At 55.5% G+C, this 27,882-nt stretch overlaps 1 protein-coding gene across 9 annotated transcripts in view; it reads left to right on the top strand.

Moving 5' to 3' along the window:
* ANKRD11 (ankyrin repeat domain containing 11) overlaps positions 1 to 27,882 on the top strand; it is a 119,667-nt gene that overhangs the window by 79,121 nt on the left and 12,664 nt on the right. For 6 of the 9 annotated variants that reach the window (XM_059877402.1, XM_005218779.5, XM_005218781.5 and 3 more), the window contains 6 exons: positions 13,389 to 13,529; positions 17,753 to 17,891; positions 24,457 to 24,627; positions 24,722 to 24,925; positions 25,405 to 25,547; positions 27,629 to 27,776. In XM_059877402.1, coding sequence (XP_059733385.1) covers positions 13,443 to 13,529; positions 17,753 to 17,891; positions 24,457 to 24,627; positions 24,722 to 24,925; positions 25,405 to 25,547; positions 27,629 to 27,776 — 892 coding nt within the window. In that variant the 5' untranslated portion in view covers positions 13,389 to 13,442. Of the gene's footprint in view, positions 1 to 13,385; positions 13,530 to 17,752; positions 17,892 to 23,934; positions 24,032 to 24,456; positions 24,628 to 24,721; positions 24,926 to 25,404; positions 25,548 to 27,628; positions 27,777 to 27,882 lie in introns of those variants that run through there. The other 3 variants (XM_005218780.5, XM_024978920.2, XM_024978923.2) reach the window with 2 other exon arrangements.

Here is a 27,882-nt window from a genome sequence, read left to right as displayed (position 1 = left end):
GGAATCATCTGGTGTCACCGCACATATGTTCAGAGCTGTTGCCAAGGTGATGAGCCTCCTCTCACCGCCCACACAGTCCTGCTGGGAGGGGCTGCCTGGCGGGGTCTGTTCACTAAGAGGTCTACAGGCTGCCCCCTTGTAGCTTGATGGCTCGACTGCTTTCCCTGGTAACTTAAAAAAAAATCCTGTGATGCGTTTCCCATGGAGCGAAGGGGACCCATGTTGCCTCTGTGGTGGTTTTCAGCCGACTTCGTTAGAAACACACAAGTGACTTGGGCTTCATGTGTTTGTCAGTGGAAATATCCATTTAAACATTTAAAAATATTGCATATAAGCAACTTTAGTCATGACCTGGGTTATGATTTACAGGTTTTTCCCTGGGTTAAAGGAGTTTGAAGTCGTGTATATTTCAGTGCTGCTCCTCCAGTCCGCCTCTCTGAAGGCTGTTTGCACAGTCAAGTATTACTTGTGTGTCATTCGGGGCCTTCTGTTCACCTGCCACTGCACTTTCAGGAACAGGAAACATCAACCGTGTTTGGGTCCTGAACCCTCTGAGGATTGGGGCAAAGCTGTGAATGGATCCTCTCACACTTCAGAGTTTCTGGGGCCTCAGGGCTCCCCTGACCCTTGTGCTATCACCTCTGCTGCCCCTGAACTTGGTCTCAGAGCTTCGAATTCAGTCTCTGTTTAGATGAAAGTTCCTGATTAGTGCCTTTGGGTAGAACCTGGTCTTACTCCACAGAAGACTCTCTTACACGCAGAATTCCTTTTCCCCTTTCTCAGTCAAGCTCTCTTAATAGTTTTACAACTGAAGACATATGCCACCACCAGAAGTGACAGAGAGTGGTGTGAATGACTGTGCCAGTGTGAAGCTGCATCAGGTTTTTAAAAACTATTTATTAACTGTGCTGGGTCTTGGTTGCTGCACAGGCTTTTCTTTAGTTGTGATGAGCGGGGGAAGTTGCAGTGCTCAGGCCGCTCATGGCAGTGACTTCTTACGTTGTGGAGCACAGGCTCTGGGGCATGCGGGCTTCAGCAGTTGCGGCTCCCGGGCTCTAGAGCACAGGCTCAGTGGTTGTGGCACACGGGCTTAGTTTGGTAACTACCAGGCACCATGTGGGGTCTTCCTGGATCAGGGATCGAACCTGTGTCTCCTGCATTGGCAGGCAAATTCTTTACCACTGAGCCACCAGGTAAGTCCTGCATCAGGTTTTTACCAGGATTTAGTTTCTTGTACTTTGATTTCTAGTGCTAAGCCTTAAACTTTCAGGTATACGCATACAGAAGTGTAGGCGGCTGCTCACTGTAGCACTGTCTGTATTGCCAGAGTTGGAGCAACACAAATGCCAGTCAACAAGAGAAGGTAAACACCACACTGCAGTCAAAATAAAGCGGAACTACATTTAACAGAGGCCTCGATGAATCCCTAAAGCATTCTGGAGGGCAAAGGTGTATGAGGATCTGCGCAACATGTCTCCTGTAAGAATACCACGTCATGTGTAGAGGCTGACAGTGCAGCATTAACACGAGTGTGAAGACATGCATGGTGAGGATTAGCCTCAGAATCCAAAATCTTCAGAGAAGAGAGGAGGAGACAGCAGGATTCATCGGGGCTGCAGCTACGCATGTATTATTTTATATAATACATTCCAGACCAAATATGGCAAAATGAACAGAGATGGACACGTCAGCGCTCCTTTAATCGCGCCTCATGCTTTTCTGTTTGCTTCTGCGTTGTTACTTTGTTGTAAGATGACAAGGATAGAAAATCCTTCCTGTGAGGAGATCACGAAAGGAACCAACCCGATTTAAGCACGTTCACGGCCCTCCAGATTCCTGGAATGGTTTGGGAAAGAACTAAACCTCAACACTGAACATGTGCGTCAGACAGTGGTGCTGTGGGCTTTGAGGATGCAGAATTGACCTCAGTTGCTGCTGTTGATGGGCTCGCCCAGCCTGTAATTTTTTTAATTAAAGTTTCTTAGTTTTTTTGTGATCGTTCTTGTGTTTTTTTAGTATTTATTTATTCCTTCCTTTTGGTTGCACCAGGTCTTAGTTGCACCTTGAGGGAAGTCTTGGTTGCAGCATGCAGGATCCGGTTCCCTGACTGGGGACTGAACCCCAGCCTCCTGCGTAGGGAGCGCGGAGGTGCGGACCACCAGGGAGGTACCTCTGTTTTGTTTTTAACTGGCAGGTGGTGTGGTGTGAACCAAGCCTTGGCTTGTGTCCAGGGGAGCCCGCAGGTCCCCTCATGACCCAGCTCCAGCTCTTAGTGCAGTGCCTAGACCTCACCTCGTGTCCCTGTCCTACCTGAATGGGACCTGTGACAGGCAGAGTCCCCTGGAAGCCTCCAGCTTCCTCGCCTGGAGGGGTTTCTGGGTGGGACATGGTTCTACTCTGGACTCCCAGAGCTTCTCACTTGCTCACTTGGGACACTCATTCCCACAGTGCCTGTGAAATAACTGTCCTAGGGCCAGACTTGTAGAGTTTCTCCATATTATGTAGGTAAAATGATTAGTGAAACACAGAATCTTACATGAGGTTTGTGGAGGCACTTTGCAGTTCCATCAGCTTGATTTTGTCAACTGGATGACAGAGGCACTGTATGTGCATAGTGGGGGATTATAAAATACAAATAAGACCAGAAACACATTCCCGCTGGGATCCCAGTGTTACTCGCTTTTCTGAATTCTTGCTTTGTGGATTAATTATATTTTATTATTACCTGTTGCATTTTAGCAAAAACGAGATCCTACTATTATTACCTGTTGCATTTTAGCAAAAACGAGATCCTACTTCTTATAACTGCTGCTTTCTCACCCAGCGGCCTCTGCCTTTCCGTCTCAGACCTCAGAGCAGCTGCAACCTGCCCTTCAGCGTGTCTGTCAGAGCTGGCACAGGATTGGCCCTCTTTTTCTTATAGGGCCAGGGGAAATACCTCAGGCTTTGCCACCTAAGAGGTACTAGGACCACTATTTGCAGGTATTGACATGCTGGTGACTCCAAGGAGGGTCTGGCGGGGAGGAAAGCCTGCCCTGGCAATGGGAGGGCTGTCAGAAGTCCTTGCTGGGTCCCCTTCCAGCTGTCCCTTTTCTCCAGGGAGGGAGCAGTATGTGCCCACCAGCCTCTTCAGTTCAATTCAGTTGCTTAGTTGTGTCCGACTCTTTGCGACCCCGTGGACTGCAGCACACCAGGCTTCCCTGTCCATCACCAGCTCCCCGAGTTTACTCAAACTCGTCCATTGTATCGGTGATGCCATCCAATCATCTCATCCTCTGTCGTCCCCTTCTCTTCCTACCTTCAATCTTTACCGGCATCAGGGTCTTTTCAAATGACCAGCCACTTGCTTTGGGCTAAACTGAGAATGTTGTTAATCTGCTGTAAACAAACCCCAGGTTCTGTGATAACCACTCCCTGGCTCGGACTAGCCACGCTCAGAGTCCCTTTCCCCAGGCAAGGGGAGCAGCCAGAGAGCCAGGCCTGGGGCCTTCCTCAGGTGGAGGTGACCCTGAAGCCAGGGGTCTGAGGGGCCATGGTGCACAGGACAGGGGGAGAAGCTTGGGGAGCGAGCGGCCAGTTGCTGTTGCATAGATGTTGTGTTTGTCCCTAGGCACGGTAACGGCAGCAGGCACGGCACAAGTGCGTCCTCAGTTCTGAAGGCCAGACTCGGGAGTGGGGGTGCTGATGGGACACCCCTCGCCAGGCCCGGCAGAGGCCCCCGCCACCCCCGGTTTCCTGGGCTTGTGGCCACAGCGCCATCCCCTTTGTCTCACCAGGATGCCTGCGCTGGGGCAAGGGTCTGCTCAGAGCACCTCGAGACCCTCACTTGGTTCCCTCTTGCCTGGTCAGGTCGTGCTCACAAGTGCCGCGTGGAGGGACCTTTGGGATCTGCCATTCAGCCCCTTGCAGTGTCTCCCAGAGGGGAACGTGGAGTTTTTCTCTTGTAAACACACAGGTTTTAGGTGTGCGGTGTCAGTGTGCTCACCTGGGACTCAGCCCATCGAGGAGCTCTTCGTGACCTGCAGGGACCACTGTGGGTGCTCCATGTGCCGGGTGCTCCCAGCCACTCACTGAGTCGTGGACACGCTTTGTTTGCAGTTTCCGGCTGTCATGCACGAGGACCCCTCCCACAGGAAGTGGGGTGTTTGGGCTGATGCGTTTCCCCTGTATTCTCAGTGCCTTCTCACTAAGGAACAATCACTGTTTCTCTGTGAGCTCCGCTGCCCCACCCAGGACTGGCTTTCCAGGGAGGAGGTGAGTCTGGGCGAGCGTCTGCCACGGTCAACACGTGTCCTGCTCCGAGTGAGCGGTGCCAGTGCCCAGGAAGGGCCCTCAGGGGAGGCAGAGGCCACACCGCCAGTGTCACAAAGGCACAGGGTCACTACGAGCAGAGCTTGAGGCTGGGGTGTGCGCTTACAGCTCCTGTCTGTGGTGCTAGACCTGTGTTTAGAAGGTCTCGGCCAGTGCAGTTGCTCTGAGAGGTCAGCCAGTGTCTCCTTGCTCAAGTTCCACAGTGACACGTCAGGAGCTGAGGACTCTGCATCCCTCCCTGGTCCCTCATCCCCAAGGCTGACTGATGGTGACTTTTGGGGCAAAAGAGGTGGCTTCATTATGGGTTTATTTCTGGATGACTTATTTGTTAACTCATTAGGCTTGTTTTGTTCCATGCATCCCCCTGGCAAACCTTGCTATTAAAAGAGGGAAATAACCAGCCGTTTATTTAAATGTAAGGAAAGTAGAGATGATTGTTTTCTTGGTAGCCTTTTTCTATTTCTACAAAAAGCTTTCTGTTTTAGGAAGCAGAGCGTATGTGGACAATGTTTCCACCACAGACAGGCCCCTTCTAGGCTGCAATGAGTCTGGCAGTAGTGTCCCCTTTGACAGATGGCTGGGCCAGGGTGGCCTTGGTCCCAGGAAAACCTCAGCAGCACGTGACGGGGGCAGCAGCCTTTCCCGGCTTGGACAAGTGGACGTTCAGGGCACAGGGGTGTCATCATGGGGCCCAGCGAAGGACGCGTCTGGGGGCACCGTCCAACGCAAGGTGGTGCTCACATCTGTCCAGTGACATGGAAAAACCTGCCAAGAAGCTTCCTCCTCCTGCCTTTGTTCTCAGCCTGCGGTGGGAGCCCAGACCTAGTGAACCCGTCTCCAAGGCTCCTCTGCCGTGAGACACACGAAATGCAGCTGTGAGTGCCTCCTGGTGCAGCAGCATCACCATTTCTCACGGTGTCACAGGACAGGCGTGAACACTCCCCAGATGCGTCCTCCGCTGGGCCCCACAATGACACGCCTGCAGCCCTGCATGTCCACCTGTCCAAGCCGGGCACTGCCGAGGCTGCTGCCCCTGTCACGTGCTGCTGAGGTTTTCCCGGGGCCAAGGCCACCCTGGCCCAGCCATCTGTCAGAGGGGACGCTGCTGCCAAGACTCACAGCAGCCTGGACCTACCTGTGCTGGAAACACTGTGTCCACGTACACTCTGCTTCCTAAAACAGAAAGTGTTTTGTAGAAAGAGGCTACCAAAAAGCAAGGCACCCTCCCAGGCCTGCTCAGAGGCCAACCTGCAGTCTTCTCCCTAAAATTTTTCAAGTCCACACAGGCCTAGCAGACAACCAGCTGAAGTGCCGCCGGCCACTAGGGGTGAGCGCACTGTCAGAGCACATGGCCCAGCAGGCTGACGTGAACGGCCTTTTTAAAAAGCACTTCTAGAAGAGTGGGGGACTGGGCGACACATGTCCTCAGTGAGGACACGCTGCAGGAATGCACCGTGGGGCGCGTGGGCTGTAGGACCAGACCCCCGGAGAGACCCCTGCTCGGTCACCTGTGCATGGGCGCCGGGCCCCCTGGAGGAGGAGGGGGCACGCAGTGGGTCCTCCTCCTGGGCTCGCCCAGACGGCACCCTGCTCTGCCCTGGGAGGCCTGTGATCACCACGTGCCGGCCACGCGAGGCTGGGCAGCGCCTCCCGCCCTGGCACTCTGCTCCGTGTCCATCCCTCTGCCTAGTTTCCTGACTGGGAGATGTCCTTTTATGTCCAAAATGTTAGGCTTGTACAGAATTCTTCTGTCAGCTGTCCTTCGGTTTGTCCAGCAGCATAGGCCAGCCTGGGGGCACAGGGAGGTGTTGAGGGCCGGGCAGAGTGGGAGGGCCCCCGGAGGCCCCAGCTCTGGGCAGGAGGCCCCTCCTCTTCCTCAGAAGGCACCTTTTGTAGGCCGGGTGCCTCGGGGCTCCTGGGGGCTTGGTTCCCACGGTGGTGATGGCTGTTATCCGAGCCTTGTGGGAAAGTGCCAGGACAGGGGAGGTGTTAGCACTTTCACACGGGGCTGGTGGCCCAGACTGTAAGGTTGTGTGTTGTGTGCTCGTGTGTGTTTGTGTTCAGGCAGGCTGCTCCAGGCTGGTGGAGGCAGTGTCCTCATCTCGACCCTGGGCCTTGCCTACGCCTGAGGATGGCGGTGCTGAGTCCTCAAGCTGCTTGGCTGCCTGGTCACGTGGCTGGTAGCCCATCGTCAAAGTCACAATTAAGGCTTTTTCGAACCAACTGGCTGGAAGAGTGTTGAGTTTCCTGTGAAGCTCCCGTCACGTCTTAATTTAGAAACTGATGAAAGGTCTACCCAAGGGTGTCATCGGGGGCAGCGGGGCATGTCCATGTTGTGATAAAGTGATCACAGCAGAGGCAGCGTCCAGCCGCCCGCTGACTTGGGTCTTGCTGCCCACAGTCTGCATGTGGCAACCTGGGGCGGCTGGGGGCCTGGGTGAGCCGCCGTGAGGTCGCTGGGTCCCAGGGTCTGCAGCACAGACCCTCCTGCGCAGTCACAGAACCACGCTGCTTTGTTTTCCTTCACTGAAGCATACTTGATCTGCCATGTTATGTACGTTTCAGGTCCACAAGGCAGTGATTCGGTGTTTCTATAGATCAGACTCCAATACGGCTACTGTAAGGTGCCGTCTGTAATTCCTGTGCTGTGCAGTGCAGCCTTGCAGCTCATTTCTGTTACATGCAGGAGTTCGATTCTGTTAGGTCCACACCTCTCTCCTGCCCCTCTGCCTTACATCTGCTTGCTGGTGGCCGCTGGTTTGTCCTCGACATCTGTGAGTCTAGTCACCAGTCTGTTGTGTGTTTTAGATTCTGCAGAAGTGGTGTCATGCGGTGTGTCTTTCCTGTCTGACCTACTTGGCTCTGTGTAATGCTCTCCAAATCCATCTGTGTTGCTGCAAAATTTCATTTTTTATGGCTGATTATTAGTCCATCGTGTCTGTGTGTGTGTGTGTATGCGTGCATGTGCATCACATCTTTATCCAGTCATCTGCAGATGGCCGTTTAGGCTGTCTCTGAGTCTTGGCTATTCTGACAAGTGCTGCTGTGCACACTGGGGTGCGTGTATCATCGTGAATTAGTATTTTTGTTTTTTCCAGACATATTCCAGAGTGGAGTTGCTGGGTCATATGATAGTTCTGTCTTTAGTTTTTTAAGGAACCTCACACTGTTCTCCACAGTGGCCGCACCAGTCCGCATTCCCACCAGCAGTGCGTGAGGGCTCTCTTCTCCACGTCCTCCCCAGCGTTCGGTATCTGTACGCTTTAATGACGGCCATTCTGAACAGTGTGCGGTGGCGCTGCACTGTGGTTCTCACTTACATTCTCTCATCATTAGCCGCGTGAAGCATCTTCTCATGTGCCTGTTGGTCATATGTGTCTCTTCTTTGGGAAAATGTCTATTCAGGTCTCTTGCCCGTTTTCTGAATTTTTTTTTTAGTGTTTTCAGTGTCTAAATTCTTTATATGTTGTATACATATTTACATGTAATATACATATATATCTGTATATATACACACACATAGGGCCATAGTATGAGGCTTGTGGGATCTTAATTCCTCGACCAGGGACTGAACCTGTGTTCTTAGCAGTGAAAGTGTGGAGTCCTAACCCCTGGACTGCCAGGAGATTGATGTTTCTATCTTTTGGATATTAACCCCTTTTGGTTATATCATCTGCAGGTGTTTTCTTCCACTCAGTAAGTTGTCCTTTTTATGATTTCTTTTGTTGTACAAAAGTTTAGAATTTACTTAGATACCCTTTGTTTATCTTTGCTTTCATTTCTTTTGCCTTTAGAGATGGATCCAAAAAAACATTTCTGTGACTTATGTCAAAGAAAGCTCTGCCTATGTTTTCTTCTAGGAGTTGTATGGTTTGCGGTCTTACATTTAGGTCCATTTTAATTTATTTTTGTATATGGTGTAGGGAAATGTTCTAATCTGTAATCTTTTACATATAGCTGTCCTTTTTTCCCAGGACCACTTATTGAAGAGACTGTCTTTTCTCCATGTGTATTCTTCGTCATAGCTTGATTGCCATAGGTTTTTGGGTCTCTGTCCTGTGACATTGATCTGTGATCTAAATGTCTGTCTCTGTCAGTGCCATACTGTTCTGACTTTTGGAGCTCTAGAATCTAGTCTCAAGTCAGGGAGCATGATTCCTCCAGCTTTGTCCCTTCGCCTTAGGGCTGGTTTGGCAGTAACTCCCTCACCATCCAGTGGTTAAGATTCTGTGCTCCCTGGATGAGGGGCACAGGTGTGATCCCTGGTTGGAGAACCACGCTCCTGCAGGCCATACAAAGCAGCCTTTAAAAAAAAAAAAAAAGACTGCTTTGGCAATTTGGCAAAAATTGTGCTTCTGGGTAAATTTTAGGGTTATTTGTTTTAGTTCTGTGGGAAATGTCATAGATATTATGATAGAGATTGCGTTAAACCAGTAGATTGCTTTGGGTCATCTGGCCATCTTAACAGTATTAATTTGTCCCAACTCAAGAGCATAAGATATCTTTCCATTTTTTTATATCACCTTCAATTTCCTTCACCAGTGTTTTATAGTTTTTACAGTATAGATCTTTCATCTCTGTAGATAAGTTTTATTCCTAGGTATTCTTTCATGCCATTCAAAATGGGATTTTTTTCTTTCTGACAGTTCATTATTAGTGTATAAGAAAAGCAACAGATTTCTGTCCTTACCCACTTAGGCCAGTGTTTGTGAAATGTCCTGACAGCTCTCGTTGTGAGGAAAACCGTCTGTTTCTGTCTTTGCCCTTGGCACACCCTGGGAACACGCTCACAGTGACTTCATGAGCTGTGAGTGTGGTGCCTCCTGGCGCTCTGTGCTGTGTGTTACTCCACTTCCTAAAACATGGTTGCTGAACATGCTGCAGCAACGGGGGGCCGAGTATGGTCAGGAAGCACGCAGGACGTGAGCTGCATCTCCGGGCACGCCCCCAGACTCCCTCTCATGCTCACGTTCTCCTTTGGTGAAGAGTCTGCTTGTGTCGCTTGTGTCTTTTGTCCATTTTCTGTTTGGATGTTGGTCATTCGTCTGACTTGTGGTGGGCAGTTTGTCTCTTCATCCTGTAAATCCGGTCTTCACTGGGCGGCTTTCAGTTTGGTTGAGATGCAGAGGACCGGTGTTTCCCTTTTTGAATGAATGGCTCTGCTGGTGTCGTGTCTAAGAACGCTGCCTATCTAAGATCTCAAAGATTTCTTCTACGGTTCCTAAAATTTGTACAGGTTTTTATAGTTTTTTTTGAGATGTATACCTGAATTCCCATTATTATTTGGAGCACTTGTTAATGATACTGTGTTTTTGTTGTTTTTACATGTTCTTGCTAGTTAGTAGACATAGGGTGGATTTTTGTGTGTTGATCTGCTATTTTGCAGCCTCTTTGAGCTCACTGTATCGTGGAGTTTTTGGTTGATTCCTTGCAGTTTTTCAGATAGACAGTCATGTCGTTATCAAGTAGAATGTTTTATTTTCCATCCCAATTAGTTTGTGTCTTTTCCCCCTTTTCTTCCTCATCCTCTGACTGGTGCTTCAAGGACGATGTCCAGAAGCGGGAGTGGGAGGGAGGCGTGTCCCGTGTCTCACTGTCAGGGCGATGCTGGCTGAGGTGCTGTCCACGCCCCTCCTCTCTCTGAGCGGTTCCTGGACCCTGTGGTGCCGAGGGCTTGGGCCTCAAAGTCTTAGGCTTTGAATGCCAGACACATTTTCTGCATCAGTTGTTAGGATTGGGTGATTCTTCTTCTCTGACCTGTTGATGTGGTGGGTTATGTTGATTAGTGTTTGAGCACTGAACCAGGTTTGCAGGTTTCTAACACCAGCGTCGCTGTCCAACCTCTCTGGTCACCTTCTCCACGTGGTGACCCTGTGGGGGTTACTCTGGACCTGGTGCTGGCTCTTCTCTCCATTTGTCCTGCAGCCGCCTAGTGGGTGGGCTTTGTGTCCCTGGCTTTTAGCAGTGCTGCAGGGTCACCCAGGGCCACTTTCCCTGTCCTGTCTCTCCCCAGAGCTGTCCTCCTCTGGGCCTTCAGTCTGGTCTTCCTCTGGCTTGTGCTTTTGTCTCTTGGTCATCTCTGTCACTTTGTTTCTCTGTGGATCAGCCGTGGAGGTGTGTGGACTTGCCCCCTGTGCTCTTGGTCACCTGAGTTCTCAGGCGGGTGCCAGCCTGTCCCTGTCTTCTCCTGCATTTCCTGTGCATCTTGGTCCTTCTGTGTAAGATGGCTGTTTTTCCTCCTGCGTTTGCAGCACCTTCACCCCCATCTTCAGAGCTGTGTGTTCACCTTTAATTGATCAGGTTTTCGTTTCCATTCTGGCCGCAGTTACAGTGGCTTGTCATGTGCTCTGTGCAAGGGGAGGGTCTCCCTGCAGCCTGGGAGCCCTGAGCTGCTGTGCCCTGTGTCCAGTGACCTGCCCTTCTGTACGAGGCATGGGGCCCCCAGAAGGGAGTTGGTCCTGGGACAGAGCCTGGCAACCAGCCCCCCACTTTCTGATCACCTCCTAGGGTGCAGTCTGTCCGTAACCAGCATTTTAAACTTTATTACTGTGAAATGTAACATAACATCTAAAAATCTGTAAAATATTGATAAAAATGTAGAATCTCATTCTTACAAAGTGCACATGGGTGTGGCCTTTGTGTAGAAAACTCCTGTCACACTCCCGGGCGTGACTCCCCTCCACATTTGTACAGCGATCACCACTCGATGTCTTAGTCGTCCTGTCGCCTCAGTTAGGCAGACAGACAGTATGCCCTTTTCCCCCCGTGACTTGTGAGATGGTTGGGCCTGTGTGACTCAGTTGCCCCTGGGGCCGCTGGTGCCTGTGTGGTGGGGCTGTGTGCGTGGCTCTGTCCGTGCTCCTGTCAGGATGTCAGTTCTGCTCTGTGTCCTTGCTGATGTTCTGTATCTTGTTTTGGTTTTTGTTTGCATTTCTCATCTGGATTTCCTCTCTTGTGAAGGGCCTATTTAAGTCTTGCGTCCATGTCTGCAGTGGACGTCCACTCTCTGGCTTGCCGGTTGGAGGGTGCTCTCTGCAGAGGCTGCCTAAGGGCTTGCTGGCAGGTGCGTGTGTAGGAAGCGCCCTCTTCTCCTGTGGGATGGCGACCTTTAATGAACAAAACGTGCTGTTCTCCAGGTGTCAGAATTTGCAGACTTGGCCACTGTGGTCAGTGTTCTGGCTCTGCACGCGTCGTCTTTACCTTGAGGCTGCGGAGACGTTCTCTGCCGTCCAGTGCATGTTCTTGCTGGTCTGTGGGTTCTGTGGCGGGGCTGGAATGGGGGGAACCACTGCCATTTCTGCATGTGGACTTTGCCGGCAGCAGAGTCCTCAGTGGGAGTGCAGCTCACCTGCCCTGGGCTGGGCCTGTGGGGGTACGTGTCAGCGTCAGGCAGTTTTTTAAAAACTGTGACATTAATTTTTTAAATTAATGTTTATTTATGGAACTTGAGGTTCTCTGCTTTCCTTGTTAGGTTTATTAGCAGGGTTCTTTCTTTCTTTCTTTCTACAAGATTTTCTCCTACTTTATTCCTGCCGACATGGGCTTCTGCACAGGGATCACTGTGTGGTTTCCTGACCATGCTCCCGACAGCAAGTCCTCCCCGCTCCTCCCTGTGCCCGGGGTCGCCACACAGGTGCTCAGTGGCTGGGCCTGAATCCTCACATGCCTGAATCCTCACATGCCTGAGGGTTTGCCACAGCAGACCTTTACTGAAAAGTAACTATTTTACAAAAGGAAACAAGGTTAGTGAAGAGTGGCCTGGCTTTGTGCAACTCAGATCCACAGGGCGTGTACTAAGACAAGTTTTAAAAGTGTGGACTGGCCTCTGCATGCCCTCCTGGTCTGGACACCGCGAGATCAGGGTCCAGGACTCATGGATCTGTGAGGTGGCCACACACGCTCAGAGGTACCCATGTCTTGGAGCAAGAGGGGCGAGTGTCCCAGGGCTCCTTGGCTCAATTTTTCTCATCTTGAGACTAGGCAGTCAGTTTTTAAAAAAATTTATCTTCATAATCTTTTAAGTTGTTATGGAAACATTACTGATGAGTTCCCAGGTAGTATGGAGCTTCAGCCACTGTCCTGAGTCAGGTTCTGAGATGGTCCAGTTTTGTAGTAGGAAAGTAGAAGAAAGCTGGGAATTCCCAGTTTCAATTGTAGACAGAAAATGCCATTTCTGGCCTCAGCCCTGGGATGTGCGGAAGTGAACCTGGGCCCTCGTGTGGTGCTGTGCCACCAGATTGTGTCAGCCCATTACAAGCTGGGGGTCCTTGGTGAACTCTTACCAGTTGACGTGGAGACAGAAGACAGGTTCTTGGGAGGCTGGTGAAGGGCAGGTTGGAGCTCCCACTCCAGATGCTTCCGAACAGTATGTTTGAAAAGCCGTTCAGAGCAGAGGCTGATTCTGATTCTAATTCTGGTGAGCTGTGTGAGACCCTCGTCCAGCACGGCAGGCCCTGGGGGTGTGATCTGGTTGGTGTGACACGCTTTCTCTGACTGTGAGGATGAGGGCTGAGGAGGGCACTGCCAGGAAGACAGAGCAGTGCTTCTTTTCCCTGTTCCTTCTGCCAAACACAGTGAACAGCCTGGGCGTGATGGACGGGATGTGCGGCACTGTCCACGCTGGGCAGGCTCAGCTTGGGTTGGGTCAGTGCGGCCGCAGGCGGAAGAGACTCGTGAACAGGTGCAGAGAGAGGCTGGCACGTGCCGGGCGGCCAGGGAGCGGCACGCGGTAGTGAGACATCAAGCCGGGCAGAGCCTCTGCTGGGTTTCTGCGGGGAGGGTGGTGGGTGGGACTGACCGACTCCGTGGGATGCAGTGGGGTCTCTAGTTGCCTGGTAGCTGGACTCCCACGTGAACCCCAAGGCCCCACCGTGTTCTCTGTCGTGGGGTGTAGACAGTGCCCTGCTGGGCTGGCCACTGGGTGGTGCGTCAGGAGAAGCCCTGTTCTGGACCCTGACGGGGGAGGGGACCCCTTCAGAAGAGCCACTGCACCCATGCATCGTGCAACGCTGACTGGAGGTGCTTGGGTTTCCTGTGGGGTCACCGAACCTTAATCCCATGCCTCTGTTTTGAAGCAGACGGTTGATGATGAAGCGATGGCGGCGTGAATGAAGGCCCAGTGAGGAGAAACGATGCCCAAGGGTGGGTGTTCTAGAACCCCACAGCAGGAAGAGCGTTCCCTGAGCAGCGACATGGTGGAGAAGCAGCCCGGAAAAAAGGTGAGCTCCCGCATCCGCACAGGGTCAGACCCGGGTGTCGCCCGCCTGCCTGCCTGGGCTGCTCTGCTTGTCCCCAGCGCAGGGCGCTGGTGTCGGGCCCCCTCTGGGGCCAGTGTGGGAGGAGCTGCCGTGGTCTGGGGTGGCTGTGGATGACAGCACCAGCTTCCTCTGAAGGATGTGTTTGTCGTTTGGCAGCAGAGTGCTTTCAGCACTAGGTCCATGGACAGAAGCTGGTGCCTGTCTGAGAGACCCCAGGACCCCGGGTGCTGACCTCAGCTGTGAGCAGGCCAGATGTGACAGTGGCTGTGTGGGCAGTCCTAACCGAGACACTGTTGGGCAACTGGACTCCCAGTTTTGCTTGACCCAGTATGAACAGGAAATGGGATGTCGGCCTGCACCCTTGTGTCCTGTTAGCGTGCTGGTGCCCTGGGCTCGGGGCTGTGCAGTGTGTGTGCCGTGTGCTCCACGCACCGTGACCCCAGTGTCCCCTCCAGGCCGGTCTGCAGAATCCCAGACTCGCAGCCTTCCCGAGGGAGGGCCACCTGCAAAGGCGGTCTGTGGCCCATGCCCTGGCTCCTGTCCAGAAGGAGGGGGTGGTACACAAATGACCTCATGTGGAAGCTGGGTGTGGCTTGGTGCTGCTTCGTCGTGTGGTTTTCGAGCAGGTCTTGGACGAGGCCTCAGACTCCCTGCTCCTCTGAATGCTGGGAAACTGTAGGAGCGCTGGTTCTCAGGATCCACGTGCAGATGCTGAAGCCCAGGAAGGGCGGCAGGGGCAGGGGTCTGCCAGATCTTAGTTCCCCGTCCAGCGGTTGAGCCTGAGCCCCCTCCACTGGAAGCGCAGAGTGTTAATTTAACCTCTGGACCACCAGGGAGGTCCCCAGACAGGCTTTCTGGTGGCAGCGAAGGGACAGGCTTTTGCCATCCTGGATGGACTCCGGTGGTCCCCGTGACCTGCGAGGCAGGTGTCACCTGGGGACTGCTGCTTGACTGAGGGCACAGAAGGAATAGAGAAAAAGCCTCAAGGAACAAACTGTGCCGCGTGTGAGCCCCTTCTGCTCCCAGTCCAGCCCTCACCCTGCCCCGCTCTGCAGGACCTGGGCTGTAGCTCCCTGTGCTCACCGGGCACAGCTGTGTGACAGCCACGTGTGCCCACAGAGGACTCCATGAGGGAAGGGATGGGTCCGACCTTGAGAGTGATGAGCACCCAGACTTGGGGTGGGGGGGTGTCTGCGGAGGAGCGCCCAGGGGTTTTCAGGAAGCTGTGGGCAGTGGGCGTGAGGAGGCAAGCCCACAGCCCAAAGCAGTGTGCACAGTGTGTTTCTGCACACTGTTAGCCAGCTGCTAGGTACTCAAGTTTTATTGAAGTAGAAATGCACCTTTCATTTCTAGAACCTGGGAGCATCATGATCGAGACCAGGTTTCACAGCACCGCCAGTGTCCTTGGGGGCCATCCCGCCCCCCTCAAACCTCTGCGCTAACCATGCCTCCCCGGCCACAGGGCATGTGGACCCACGGCAGGGATTTTTGCTGCTTTCCCGTGGATAGGCTCTTGCTGTCAAGAAGAAGGTTCTCCCTCTGGGGCTGCGTGGTGTCCGCTGTGTGGATGTTCAGCTCCACCTCCGTTGTGCGGATGCAGGTCTGGGATGTGAGCACACGTACATTGGGGGGTTTTCTGCAGAGGTGACAGATAGGGTTTACTAGTTGGTCAAAATGACTGCTCCTCCAGGGGCTCAGATGGTAAAGTGTCTGCCTGCGATGCGGGAGACCCGGGTTCAATCTCTGGGTTGGGAAGATCTCCTGGAGAAGGAAATGGCAACCCACTCCAGTACTCTTACCTGGAGAAGCCCATGGATGGAGGAGCCTGGTAGGCTACAGTCCATGGGGTCGCAGAATTGGATATGACTGAGCGACTTCACTTTCACTTTGCAAAGTGACTGCACAGTTCTGCACCCCAGAACCTGGTCGAGGTGGACGCGATCCATGCTGACACTCAGTGACGTTTATAGACAGACACGTGTTTTCCTGTTGTCTACAGGCTCTCTGTGATCTGTCTGGACTCAGTTTTGTTTTGAGCTGCGAAGGAAGGTCAATGTTTATTTTCTTCCCACGGATGTCCACCTGGTCACTGTCACTGGAAGGCTGTCCGTTCCTCCTGGGTTGTGGTGGTCACGTGGGGCTCACTTCTGCTCTTTGCTCTGGACCTTTGGCCTTTAGCTTAGGGCCACCTGTTGTGTTATCTTGGTACCTGGTAATTTAACTTGTCCGCTTTCATTGTTCTCCAGAATTGTGCTTGTTATTCTTGCCCCTTTGGTTTCCATGTACATTTTGGAAAAGGTGGATCTGCTGGGCTTTGACTGCTCTGAATGCAAAGATGTGTTTGGGAGATTTGCTGGGTTAACAGTGATGAACACAGGTGGCCTCCGTTTTATCAGTCCTGTTTCTGTTCTCAGGGATATTTGTCGGCTGCATAGAGGCCTTGAGCATCTTTTGTTAGGTTTATTCCTGTGTGTGATGTCTCTCGATATTAACACGGCATGCTTCAGTGTGACTTCCTAGCTGTCTGTAGCGTGTAGGAACCGCCCACTTTCTGTCCAGCAGCCTCCCTCACCCACTCACCAGTCTGAAGAGTTGGACTGTATATTCCTCATTATTCTTCGAGGTGTCCAATCCTGCCATCCCTCAGGAAGATCAGGGTTTGCAGGGGGGGCCTGCTCTGACTGGAGGAGCCACCCCCTAAGGCTGTTGTCTGGGTGGGCGCCCCCACCCATGGCTGTGCTGGAGTGGAGGCACTTTCTTAAGTGCACGCTCGTATTTTTTTGCTCATTAAAAAGTGATTTTGTTTTTCAGTAGTTGTAATTGTAGGTATTCTCGCCTTGAACCCCGTCTTTTGCAGCGGAGCCTGTGTCAAGTGGGGACACCCTTCTCACAGTGTCCTGGGGGGTGGTGTCAGGACGACTCAGGCCATTTCTGCAGTTGAGAGGGTCATGGTTTCTGTACTTTATTTTCTTAATGTGCATTACATTGATTTTTCAAATGTTTTGCATTTCTGACATTGTGATTTAGATTATCTTTTTTATGTCTAAAGATCAGAGTCATCGGCTGGGCCAGGAGTTTTCTTGGTGAGAAGGTGATGAGGCTCCTGGGGCTTAGCTGGTGGGTCTGTTCTCTGGCAGGGGTGGGGTGCAGGTGGGGACAGGTGGGCCTGTGTCGGGCCTCGCCTAGCTGGCCCTTCTGTGCACTCCAGATGCCCCTGCAGCTTGTGGTGTGCTTTGGTGGGACCCCTGGTCACCCAGGGTGTCTTGTTACCTTCCAAGACCAGAGGGCTGTTGGGGCCCCAGGAGACAGGGCTGTGTGGCGTCCAGGCCTCAGTGTCCCCTCCCAGGATCACCTGAGGGCCTCGGTGTTGTGAGGGTGGTGTGTGTGGGGAGGATTCCAGAAAGAAAGCTTGCTGCTGGGGAAGGGAGCCGCATGGTGGTAGCAGTGCTGTCTTCCGTGTTAGCGCGAGCCCAACGGCCTGTGTGGCGCCCTGTGGGCCCATGAGCCGGGCACTGCGTAGTTGGAGTGCGCCCCGTCCCACCCCACTCACAGGGCTCTGCGTGCTGCTCTTTCTGGGTGGGGCCTTGTGGAGTCTCAGCCCTCCACCCCTCCTGCGAGGCAGGCATCACCTCCGGTTCTGCAGACAGTGACACCAAGGCAGATGCGTGACTGGACTTCCCTGGATGGGGCTGGAATGCGGGCTTCTGGGTCCTTAACCTGCTGAGAGGCCAGCAGGGCTGGGAGTGATGGCCACACCCCACCACCATCCAGGCCAGCTCCTGCGCTGGGGTGGGCCGCCCACCCTGGGGCCGCCTGCAGGGTCACAGGCCTGCAGCGAGGGCAGAGATGACTAGAGCATGGAACAGGCAGGGGGCTGCCCATGGGAAGGTGGGGAGACCAGGCTTCACAGAAAGGGGAGCCCATTGTCTTGGGTAGACATGCTCCTGTCCAGTGGGAGGCTTTACAGTGCACAGTGGCACCATTGGTCAAGCCTCTCTGAAGGTGTGTTTGCTCACCTCCAGGTCCGTCCCAGGAGCAGTGCCATGGCTGGCGGGTAGAAGGCTCCATTACCAAGTATGAAGTGTGTTCTCCTGACACAGGAAGTGAAGTCCTTGTAGATGTGAGGACATTGAAACTTTAATTCAGGGATGGTGTCTGAAGGTGTTAACTTTCTTTTTTTCCAGGACAAAGATAAAGTTTCTCTAACCAAGACCCCAAAGCTGGACCGCAGTGATGGTGGGAAGGAGGTGAGAGAGCGCGCGCCCAAGAGGAAGCTGCCCTTCACCGTGGGGGCCAATGGAGAACAGAAGGACTCGGACACAGGTACCATTCTTGCCCACCCTCGCAGCCTGGGCTCTGCGCTGACTCCGGGGGGTCCTTCTTGAAGGCCTGCGAGGGGTGCTGGGCGAGGCTCTTTACTGATGGCGGGGTGACTGGGAGCCGACAGGGAAGGTTTCCTGCAGAGAATCGCCCCAGCCCAGGGGCCTCCCGTGTTGTCCACCGTGTGTGTGACCACCAGCTCCTCTTCCTCTGAGCTCCCAGGCACCTGCACTCTGTTCAGCCTCCGGAGAGCTTTATATGGGAGGATAAACGGGTTCCCCTCAGGGCTGCTGACGCACATAAATTAACCCAGTTGTTTGAAGTAAAAGCCAAAGGGTACTGTGAAACGGGCAGAAGCGAGTGCCGTCTTCCCTCACGTGTGGTGGAGTGCGTGCAGGAGGACTGGAGACACACTGCCCGTGCTCCCAGGGCTGTTCGTCTTGAGCTGCTCACAGGGACGAGCTGGGTCCGGGCAAGAACCTGGCCCCCCTGCTGGCCAGCTCACTCCCCTCCTCTTGGCCCTGGGGCTGGAGCCTTCCCAGCCTGCCGATCGTCTGAGCCAGGGGCAAGCATGGGCGAATCCATGGCGCCGCGAGGGGGTCCTGCTTCCCCCAGGATGCAGCCACGGGGGAAGGAGCGGAGGTCCTGCCAGGATGAAGTGGGATGCAGGCCCTGCTGTGTGAGAATTTGCGTCAGGTCACAGGACAAGTACAGGCACAGAAATGAGATAGACGTAGAAAGTTGGGAGAAGTGGCAGAGGGAGAAGCCTGGAAGGAGTCTATTCCTCCTCAAGCTCCTGCACAGGCGCCCCCGGCGTGTGGCCCCTGGGCCCCCAGTCCTGAGTCAGCACATGGGCTCGTGCGCTGCAGGCAGGTGCTGCAGGTGGTGGGGGTGGTAGTGCCAGCTGGGGTACGACTTTTTACTGGGAAGTCGTGGTCCAGCTCCCATGGTCCAGCCTCCATGGGGTCCTTCACAAGGAGAGTCGTGGGCATCCTCCCAGGGACCCTCTGGGTCAGGTCTGGTGCAGAGGACACAGCCGGCCCAGACACGTGCTCAGGCTTGAGCGCCTCGGCCAGTCCTGGTTTGTGCAGGGCAGTGCTGCTGTTGGGTATCTGCAGGTCAGTGTCCTCCTGCAAGGCCTTCCTGCCACTCACAGGAAGACTGCTGCCCCAGGAGGGGGCGGCCGGGGGCTGGGAGCACCTCAGCACAAGGCCTGTGGGGTGACTGTGTGCAGAGACCCAACACGGAGCACTCACCCTCCTCCTGGTCATCATCGCCCCTTTGGGGACAGGTCCTACTGGACCAGTGACCCTTCAACAGCAGGGTATGAGTTGCCTGCTGGAGCAGGGGGTGACTGTGACCCCCAGGGGCCCACTGCGCAGCTCTCTTACCTCTTTGGTTTGTTCATGGGGCAAACCAGACTCCAGTAACGGGGAGCGTCATGTCCTTTGGGTCAGTACTGGGCACCTCGCCTGCAGCCCTGGTCACTGACCCGTCTGCCCTTCCTGGTGACCAGCCATCTGGGCGGGATGAAGTCCTCCCCAAGAGGCCAGGGGCTGCAGTCATCCCCATCCCTCCCCGACTGCAGTCGGGGCTCCCTGGCGAGTGCCCGTGTCCCTCCGGCGCCCCCTGCTGGGAGATGCAGCCTGGTTCTGAGCCACCAGTGGCGTCTCCTCAGCTGTGTCCCAGACCCCCACCCCTGCCCTGGGGGCCAGCCTGCTGAGAACATGCACCCAGGACAGTCCAGAAGGGGCATCCTCCTGCCTGCTGCTGTTGCCCAGTGCCAGTCTTGGTGGGACTGGGACCTGCTTCAGGTTATTCTGCCTTTCCCCCCCCGCCCCGGAGCTTAGCTCTACACACACCTACCTGACCACCACACACCAGGCTTCCTGCTTAGTCTCACGACAGTCTCACTGCCTCCACCTGGGGACAGAGATGGCTGCACGTGGCTTCCCTGAGGGGCAGGGCCTGTTCTGGGGGGATGTGCTGGGCTCTGGAGTTTTGAGAACATGCCCTACTGAGTGCTGGAGGCCAGTTGTGTGACCACACAGGCGCTTGGCCACCTGCTGGGCATGGACCAAAGCAGAGTAACACTCTGTGAGCCACCCATGCCATGACCCTGGAGTCCTCAGGACCCCAGTGAGAGCAGGACTGGTGTGGGGTGCTGGCCAGCTCCATCTCGGGCTGAGTCTGGAGGGTGTGGCTGGGCCCACTTGGTCTGGGTCAGGTGGCTGCTCTGTCTACTGGTCGCCAGGGTTTGGGGATGGGGCCTGAGGGGTGCCTGGAGGCCTCCAGATGGGCTGGACCAGCAGAGTGGGCGACCCGTCCGTGTGCTGCTGGAATCCTGGCTTCAGTTTGCAGGGGTTGCTGAAGTGAAAGCTGGGGTCAGTGGTTGGGAAGCCCTGTTGTTCGGTCCCTTCATGCTGACCTTACCTCATAGATTCTGGCCTCCCATCTGGTCCTGTGTAATACACTCTGTCGCCCTCGCCAGGCGCTAAAGCCTTAGTCGGGAATGGGGAGGAGAAAGACTGCCTTCCACGCCCCGCCTCGGGTCAGGGACTTGCTGAAGGCCACACAGATATCTCTCGCTGGTCAGTGATGGTCATTTGCTTTAAACAGAGAAGGAGGCAGCAGGAAACCGGATGGAAGCAGGTCCTCGCTGCAGCCGGGTGACAGGCCTGAGGCCGGAGCGTAACGGGCCAGGGGGGGTGGGGGGGGTGGCGGGGGTGGCGCCACGTGTGGACGGTGCCCGGGCGGGCTTCTAGGTCAGAAGCCTGGCTGTGACTCTGTCCTGTGTGGTGGACCGTGTGCTTCTGAGACCAAGAGATAGGACACTGTCAGGATGGCAGGGCCTGGCACTGACCCCACCTCCTGCCTGCTGTGACCGAGCCCTGGACTGTGGATGCCCACCCAGCCTTCAGGGTGGAGTGAGTGTAGGCAGTGGTGACATCTGAGGGGGTCATCGATTCCCCACTGTTTTTGGCACTGTTGTGCCAAACCAGTCTCCAGAGAGACCTCTCTGCCGGGAAGCCTAGGACTGTGTGATGATGGGTACTCACCCTGTGCCCCAGACACAGGCTTCTGGTGGCAGCGACAGGCCGAGGACAGCCTGCCGGCCGTATGATACCTTGGGCCAGAGGATGCTGTCCTTCGCTCAGGGGCCGCGAGGTCTCCCAGGCTCGTGCCATCCTGCCCCTGAGGGATGGCCTCTGCTGGAAACAGCTGTTGTCCGCTCTGTCTGGAGAGGTGGAAGCGAGGACAAACCCCCAGGTGGCAGCAGTGGGAGGGGCTGCATGGGGAAGCCGGCTCAAGGAGATCAGACGGCGTCCCCAAGAGGACGGAGCTCCCGCACTGGGAAGCAGCACAGGCAGCAAAGTGTGAACCCTCACGGTGCTGGCACCCTCGCTGAGGTGCAGAAAGGAGCTGGGGCGCCCAGCCTGGCTCTGGAAAGAGCACACGGTCGCCCAGTGGCTGTGCAGGTGTGAGAGTGGGCCCCACTCAGAGTGGAAGGCAGGTAGAACCAGGGGATGTGGAGGGGGAGGCATCTGCAGAGCTCACCCGAAAGCCAGAGGTGGCCCTGGTTTCACAAGGAGGTCTTCTCCCCGAAACTTACTCTGCGTCTTTGCTGCCACGATCCACTGACTCAGGGGTTCTTCTCTGCTGGATGCTGTCAGTTCTGCTGGGGTCAGGGGGGCACAACTCTGCATGCTAGGTTCTGAAACAGAGGTGCTTGGGGCTGCTCTCGTCACAGCCCCAGCTGGGCAGTTGTTGGGGGAGCAGAGCCATCTTCCAGAGGCCTCTTGGGGGGACACCAGCGAAGGCCTGAGGGCTGCTGGAATCCTTGCAGCTACGGCTGGGTGACCACGTCCCAGGAAGAGATGATAAATCTGCACTGACTTCACAGAGGACCAGCAAGATGACCAAGCTTGAGAATCAGGGTGCCAAGTCACATAGTCGTGCTTTCCTAGTGGTGAGGGGACGTTCAGCTCACGAGACCACTCCCTCATCAGCCTGGGAAGGGGCATGTCTCCAGAGAAGGGGGGCACGGCGCCTCCAGCCCCTGCACATCACCCCCTGGCCTGCCCTTGCTGCTTACACGCACCTGTCAGTATCCATGTCTCTTAACTTGGCACCTGCCGTCTGGGCTTCTGTAGGTTCTGTTTTGCTTCTGAGTGGATGTAAGAAACAAAACCTTAGCAGAACACCAAGGGGAGTGGCCCACTGCCTGGGACACTTCCTCTGCCGTGTCCTTGGGGTCGTCACACAGGGCAGGAAGGAGGCTCTGCAAGTCTTTCTGGGGTGGGTGCGTGCTGACAGGACACGGCGGTCAGGCAGGCGGGCCCTCCTACAGTGCCAGCACCCCAGCCTCCACTCCTCTGTGGCCAAGCTTCCGGGGGCGCCCACTCCATCCGGGACTCGCAGCCCAGCCAGACATGGGCTCCTCTAGATACTGGCACCCGCTGCGCCTGTAGAAAAAAACCGCACTTCAGTCTGGAGAAGCCGGCATCTCAGGAGATAGGATTACATTTAGGGCTTCCTTTGTGTGAAGCCTCGGGAAACCTCCACCTGTGGGGTGAGGCCTCCTCACACATGAGGACTCCTGCTGGGGGTGCCTCAGCCCTCCAGCTCTCCCATCCCCGAGGGTGGGGGGCCTGCCTGCCATGTGCTCGGTGTACCTGTGGGTGGCCTTCGTTCTTCCTGAGACTGCAGGCCTGGGTCCCCAGGGCCCTGCCTTGCAGCTGGGGTCAGTGTCTGGGCAGCAGGTGCTTCTCAGCTGCCACTAACAGCTGTGCAGGTGGAGCCCTTGAGGCGCACCCCTGGCCCTGGGTGTCACTGCCTGCACAGCCACTTGAAGACAGAGTCGGCTGTGGCCTTTCTGCCAGGTTCCTCTGGAGTCGTACAGTCATGGGCATGGCGTCTGTCCCGAAGGCCTCTATGTAACCCAAGAGGAGTGGCGCTGGTTTGTTAGCTTCCAGGGCGACCTCGTGGACTTGGCAGGGCAGCCTGGTGGGAGGCTTTGCTTCTGTCCTTGTCTCTGGGGAATTCATGTCTGCATTGTCCCTCGGCAGCAGCCCTTGGGAGGCCACACACCCCCCCCCCCCCGATTGTCTGAGGCCCTTCCCAGGGGGCGGGGCACAGGGGTTCTGACACCCACGGCCACCCTTCCACTGTGCGAAACTGTGCCCAGACAGATCTGGGTGACCACTTAGCTGTGGCGTAGCTTCTGGGCCAGGCCCTGCGGCTTGACTGCCATCCACCATGGCTTCATTTTTCAGGACTCCTTGGAGCCACCAGGTCCCTGCTCTGCCAGCCATGTCTGGTGCAAGGCCGGGGCCCCTGCGCCACCCCCTCCTCACTGCCTTCACAGCTTGTGGGGGAGCAGGGCTCTTGGTCAATGATAAGGAGCATCTTTTCTGAATTTCCTTTCTCGGGCTTCTGCCTTGTGGGTTGGTTAAAAATCAGTAGTTGGTGGGGTGGCCTGGGGGGTGATCACGTACGACACAGATGAGCACTGTCAGCAAGTCACAGCTGTAGTTTTTATAAACAAGCAGTTTAAGGAAGTGGCAGTGAAAACTCTTAAAAGAAAATGCAAAGTGATATACTTGCAGGGCCTGAGGTGGTGAGCGGTAAAGGTGTGTGGCTCTGGGAGTGGCGACGTTGCCTCTCTCTGGGGTCTGACCCAGCCCAGGGGTGCAGGGAGAACCTCTCAAGCGTGGCCCCCCGTGGCGACCCTGTGGTCTGCACCCCATGGCCTAGGACACCCCATACAGGGGCTCCCCCAAAACGCACAGGGACGCAGGGGAGGGATCTGAGACTTGGTGGATCCCCGGTTCCCATGAGCTTTTTTTTGGGCTCCTGATCCCAGGAGTTGGAGTGCTTTTCTCTCCATCACCCCTGCCCCGTGAAAGACACGGGCACTGTGGCTGTCTGCGGCCAACAGGGTGTGTGTGAGGGGCCCGAGGAGCGCAGCGTGCCTGCTGTGAGGAGGCTGAGGGGTGCCGGGCTGGCCCCGTATCTTGTTAGTGCTCTGTGTTGATGCCTTTAGATGCCTCCAGCTCAGTCCACGCCGTGGTACTGCAAGGCTGGTTCGCTCCTCGAAGCGCCATGGCATGAGATGGAGGCTCCTAGAAGCAAGAAGAAAGGTACAGTACTGCCCAGTCAGCCTTGACCTCTCCATGGGTCTCTAAACTGTGTTTGCATTTTACATCTGAACTGTCTTGGAGGCGGGTGGGGCGGAGGCCCTGGACCACAGGCACAAGCAGTTGCTAGACCGAGGCCCGTCCTGTGTGAGCGGGGACTCGGGTCGGCCGTCCCGCCGCCTGGCGTGCAGGGAACGGTCTGGGGAGGCACCTGGAGCAGTGGATGGTCGGTGGGGGCCAGGCTTGGCTTCAGTGGCTGGTGACGAGGTGTTGGAATCGTGTCCCCAGCACGGTTACTGCCAGAAGAGGTGATGCCGGGTGGCCTGCGTGCCGCCAGCTGTCCCTTCCCTTCCCGCGCGGCCAGGTGAGGCTCCAGGGTTGAGGGCTCCGTGGCATGAAGTGTCCCCTCTCTCCCCCACGCCTCACAGAGAAGCAGGGTCCTGAGCGGAAGCGGATCAGGAAGGAGCCCGTCACTCGCAAGGCCGGGCTGCTCTTCGGCATGGGGCTGTCTGGGATCCGCGCTGGCTACCCTCTCTCTGAGCGCCAGCAGGTGGCTCTGCTCATGCAGATGACGGCCGAGGAATCCGCCAACAGCCCAGGTGAGCCCAGGAGGTCCAGGGCTGGGGGCGGCCCTCTCTTGGACTGTGGTGGATCCCACCTGCTAACCTCTGCCGTCCTCTCCTTGGCCTGCAGTGGATATGACACCAAAGCACCCCTCCCAGTCGACAGTGTGTCAGAAGGGGACGCCCAACTCTGCCTCAAAAACCAAAGATAAAGTGAACAAGAGGAACGAGCGTGGGGAGACCCGCCTGCACCGGGCGGCCATCCGGGGGGACGCCCGGCGCATCAAGGAGCTTATCAGCGAGGGGGCGGACGTCAACGTCAAGGACTTTGCGGGTGAGCGCTCGGAGGGTAGGACCAGGGCAGACTCTCTGACACAGCACCCTCTTCTCTTGCCTGTGTGCCTAGAGCTGCCTCTTCAGGAGGCCTGGGACCCCAGAACACCTGCTGAGCACGATCCCCGTATGTTTGATCCAAACCTAACTTAGGAATACTGATATTTTAAGAGGTGCTACCTTGAATTTTTCCAAATCCATGGGGTGGTCACTCCCTGGGAGGCCTTGGCGCTTGCTGCACAGAGGCCTATCCAAACCCACGGCCTGCTCTGCTTTCCTGTGTAATGATGCTGCTCACCTGTCTGGACCCTTCACAGCTTCCTAGTCTGTAGGGTTAACCGCTAGCGGTCATGGGCAACCCAGAGGTGCCCCAGGAAAGAACACCCAGGCTGGGCGCCCGTCCTTAGAGTTTCCTGTGCCGCCCGAGGTGGAAGTGGCCTTGAGGGTTAAGTCACATACGTGCTGAGTGTCTGTTTCCAGGCTGGACGGCATTGCATGAGGCCTGTAACCGAGGCTACTATGATGTCGCGAAGCAGCTGCTGGCTGCGGGCGCGGAGGTGAACACCAAGGGCCTGGATGATGACACACCCTTGCACGATGCCGCCAACAACGGGCACTACAAGGTGGGTGCCTCCCCACAGACCCCCGGGTGGGCCTGCTGCAGCTTCCTAGTCTCTCTCCTTCCTGGTGGCAGGGCGACCAGGAAATGAGTCTTTGACCACCCCCCACCCCAGCTCAGCCCAGCTTTCTGCATACCTGCCATGGCTTGTGAGTCAGGGTTCTGCTCTGGCCACACAGGTATGGCTGGTTGATAGAAGGTGGCGTGGCCAGCCCCAGAATGGGAGCTCTGTCTGTCCGCATCCCTGTGCTGTCAGACCAGGCACCTTGGGCGGGTGCAGCCACACGGGGTGACCGTGTGACCAGCCCCAGAGCTGTGAGCCTGGGTGCCAGCCCAGCACTGGAGACACACGTGCAGGGGTGTCTGGCCACTTCCACAGCGCAGTGTCCTGAAAAGGCCCCTGTCTAGAGACGTGAGGCAAGCGTGATGATGTGTGACATCTGGTCTTTGGTGGTGGCCCTGCTGGTCACTGCTGGCAGGTGCCAGGGAACCAGCAGCTCGGCCAGGGGGATGGGCACAATAGGACAATGACACATTGGTGCCGGGAGAGGTTGGGAAGGGCTCGAGATGCCAAAGCTCCTGCAGACACCTGACATCAGACAGAGTGCTGATGTCAGGAATTAGGCAACTTTTAGGGAAGATGAGAGGGGTTTTGTTTTTCTTTCTTAAGAGCCCTTTTAGAGAAATAGGCTGAAAAATTCATGAAATATCCAGGATTTGCTAAAAATATCCCCAGGTCAGTGGGCAGGTATACATGAAATGAGGCCTGCGTTTGTAAGCTCATCTTTAAACTTGTTGTTAGAGAGCAGTCAGAGGCCTGTGGACATGGGGCCTTAGGACGGGGGGCCTCTGCAGAGGGGAGCTGGAAGACCAGGAGATGGGAAGTGACCCTGGACTGTACAGGTGGACAAGGGTGTGTACAGCAGAGACCCTTTCTCCATGTGAAGGGGACTGGCCTGCATTGCTCTAGTCCTAGAGGGAGGGCCCATAGCGCTGGGAACATGGTGGCCTTCAGCAGCTGGGGTGGCTGGCCCTCAGCTGACAGACAGCAAGGACATGGCCCTGGAGCCCAGCCTCTGGCCCCAGGGTTGTCCACGGTGGTGATTGAGGGCAGGGGAGCTTCCGCAGTGGAGAGGCAGTTACTGCTCTCCCCTGTCCAGTCTGCCAGCCGCCGGAGGGGCGGGGAGGCCACCGGACTGAAACAAGGATGGCAACGGAGCGGTGGTTTCCTGACGCACCTGAACACTGTCTGCACTGGACGGTCGCTGTCGGGTGTGCGGTAGTAGTGTCTGTGAACAGCCTGCACTTGTTCGTCAAGACAGACACATCAACTAGGGGACTTGCCTGTGGTCAAGACTTCGCTTTCCAATGTAGGGGACACCACTTCAGCCCCTGGTCAGGGAGTGAAGATTCCACATGCCTCACAGCCTAGAAAAACAGAAACAGAAGCAAATCTTAACGAATTCAATAAAGATTTTAAAAATGGACCACATCAAAAAAGAGTGTAAAACATTAACTACACCCCACTTAACTGGACGTCAAGTGCTTAGGACTCCATGCTTACTCGGCAGGAGGCACAAATTCCACCCTGAGTCAGGGAACTAAGATCCCAAATGAGGCATGGCAGGGCCTGAAAGAAGGGATAAAAATACATTATTACTAAAAAGGTAACACAGAGACACCAAGGAAGCAAATGCCTCAGGGAAATGGTGCCAGTGGACGTGCTGGGTACAGGGTCCTCACAGACCTTCGTCTCTATAAGGTGTGACACGTCAGGTCCGCCTGTCCTTGGGTTCAGCTGTCCTGGGCACAAACTAGAAACAGGCAATCTTACTTTCAAAATAAAAAACATGAAATACACCTGCTTGTGGAAGCTTGGTCTTTGTTTTCCCTAGTCTGAAACAGCCCTCCCACCCCCACCCTTACCCAGTACAAAACTTTGGACCAAATACCAGGAACCTGTGTGATGGGTCTGTGGTGGGGAGAGGCCTGGTGGGCAGCATGCTCAGACCCTATGAGCAGGCGCTGGTGCAGTGGCTGCTCCACGTTCCTCACGTCCCTGATGTGCCTCTCACTGCTACACAGGTGGTGAAGCTGCTGCTCCGGTACGGAGGGAACCCTCAGCAGAGCAACAGGAAGGGCGAGACACCGCTGAAGGTGGCCAGCTCCCCGACCATGGTGAACCTGCTTCTGGGCAAGGGCACCTACACGTCTAGCGAGGAGAGCTCAGCTGGTCAGTGCTGGGGTGGGGAGCGGGGCAGGCAGGGGGCAGGACAGGTGGTCTCACTGCAGGCAGCCTGCTTGGATGCCCTGCTTGGATGCCTGGTGAGAGCTTCCAG

This window comes from Bos taurus, chromosome 18, assembly GCF_002263795.3.
Source record: "Bos taurus isolate L1 Dominette 01449 registration number 42190680 breed Hereford chromosome 18, ARS-UCD2.0, whole genome shotgun sequence".
NCBI classification, from domain to species: Eukaryota; Metazoa; Chordata; class Mammalia; order Artiodactyla; family Bovidae; genus Bos; species Bos taurus.
The sequence above is the reverse complement of the archived record's forward strand: the minus strand, read 5'-3'. Positions and strand labels throughout refer to the sequence as shown.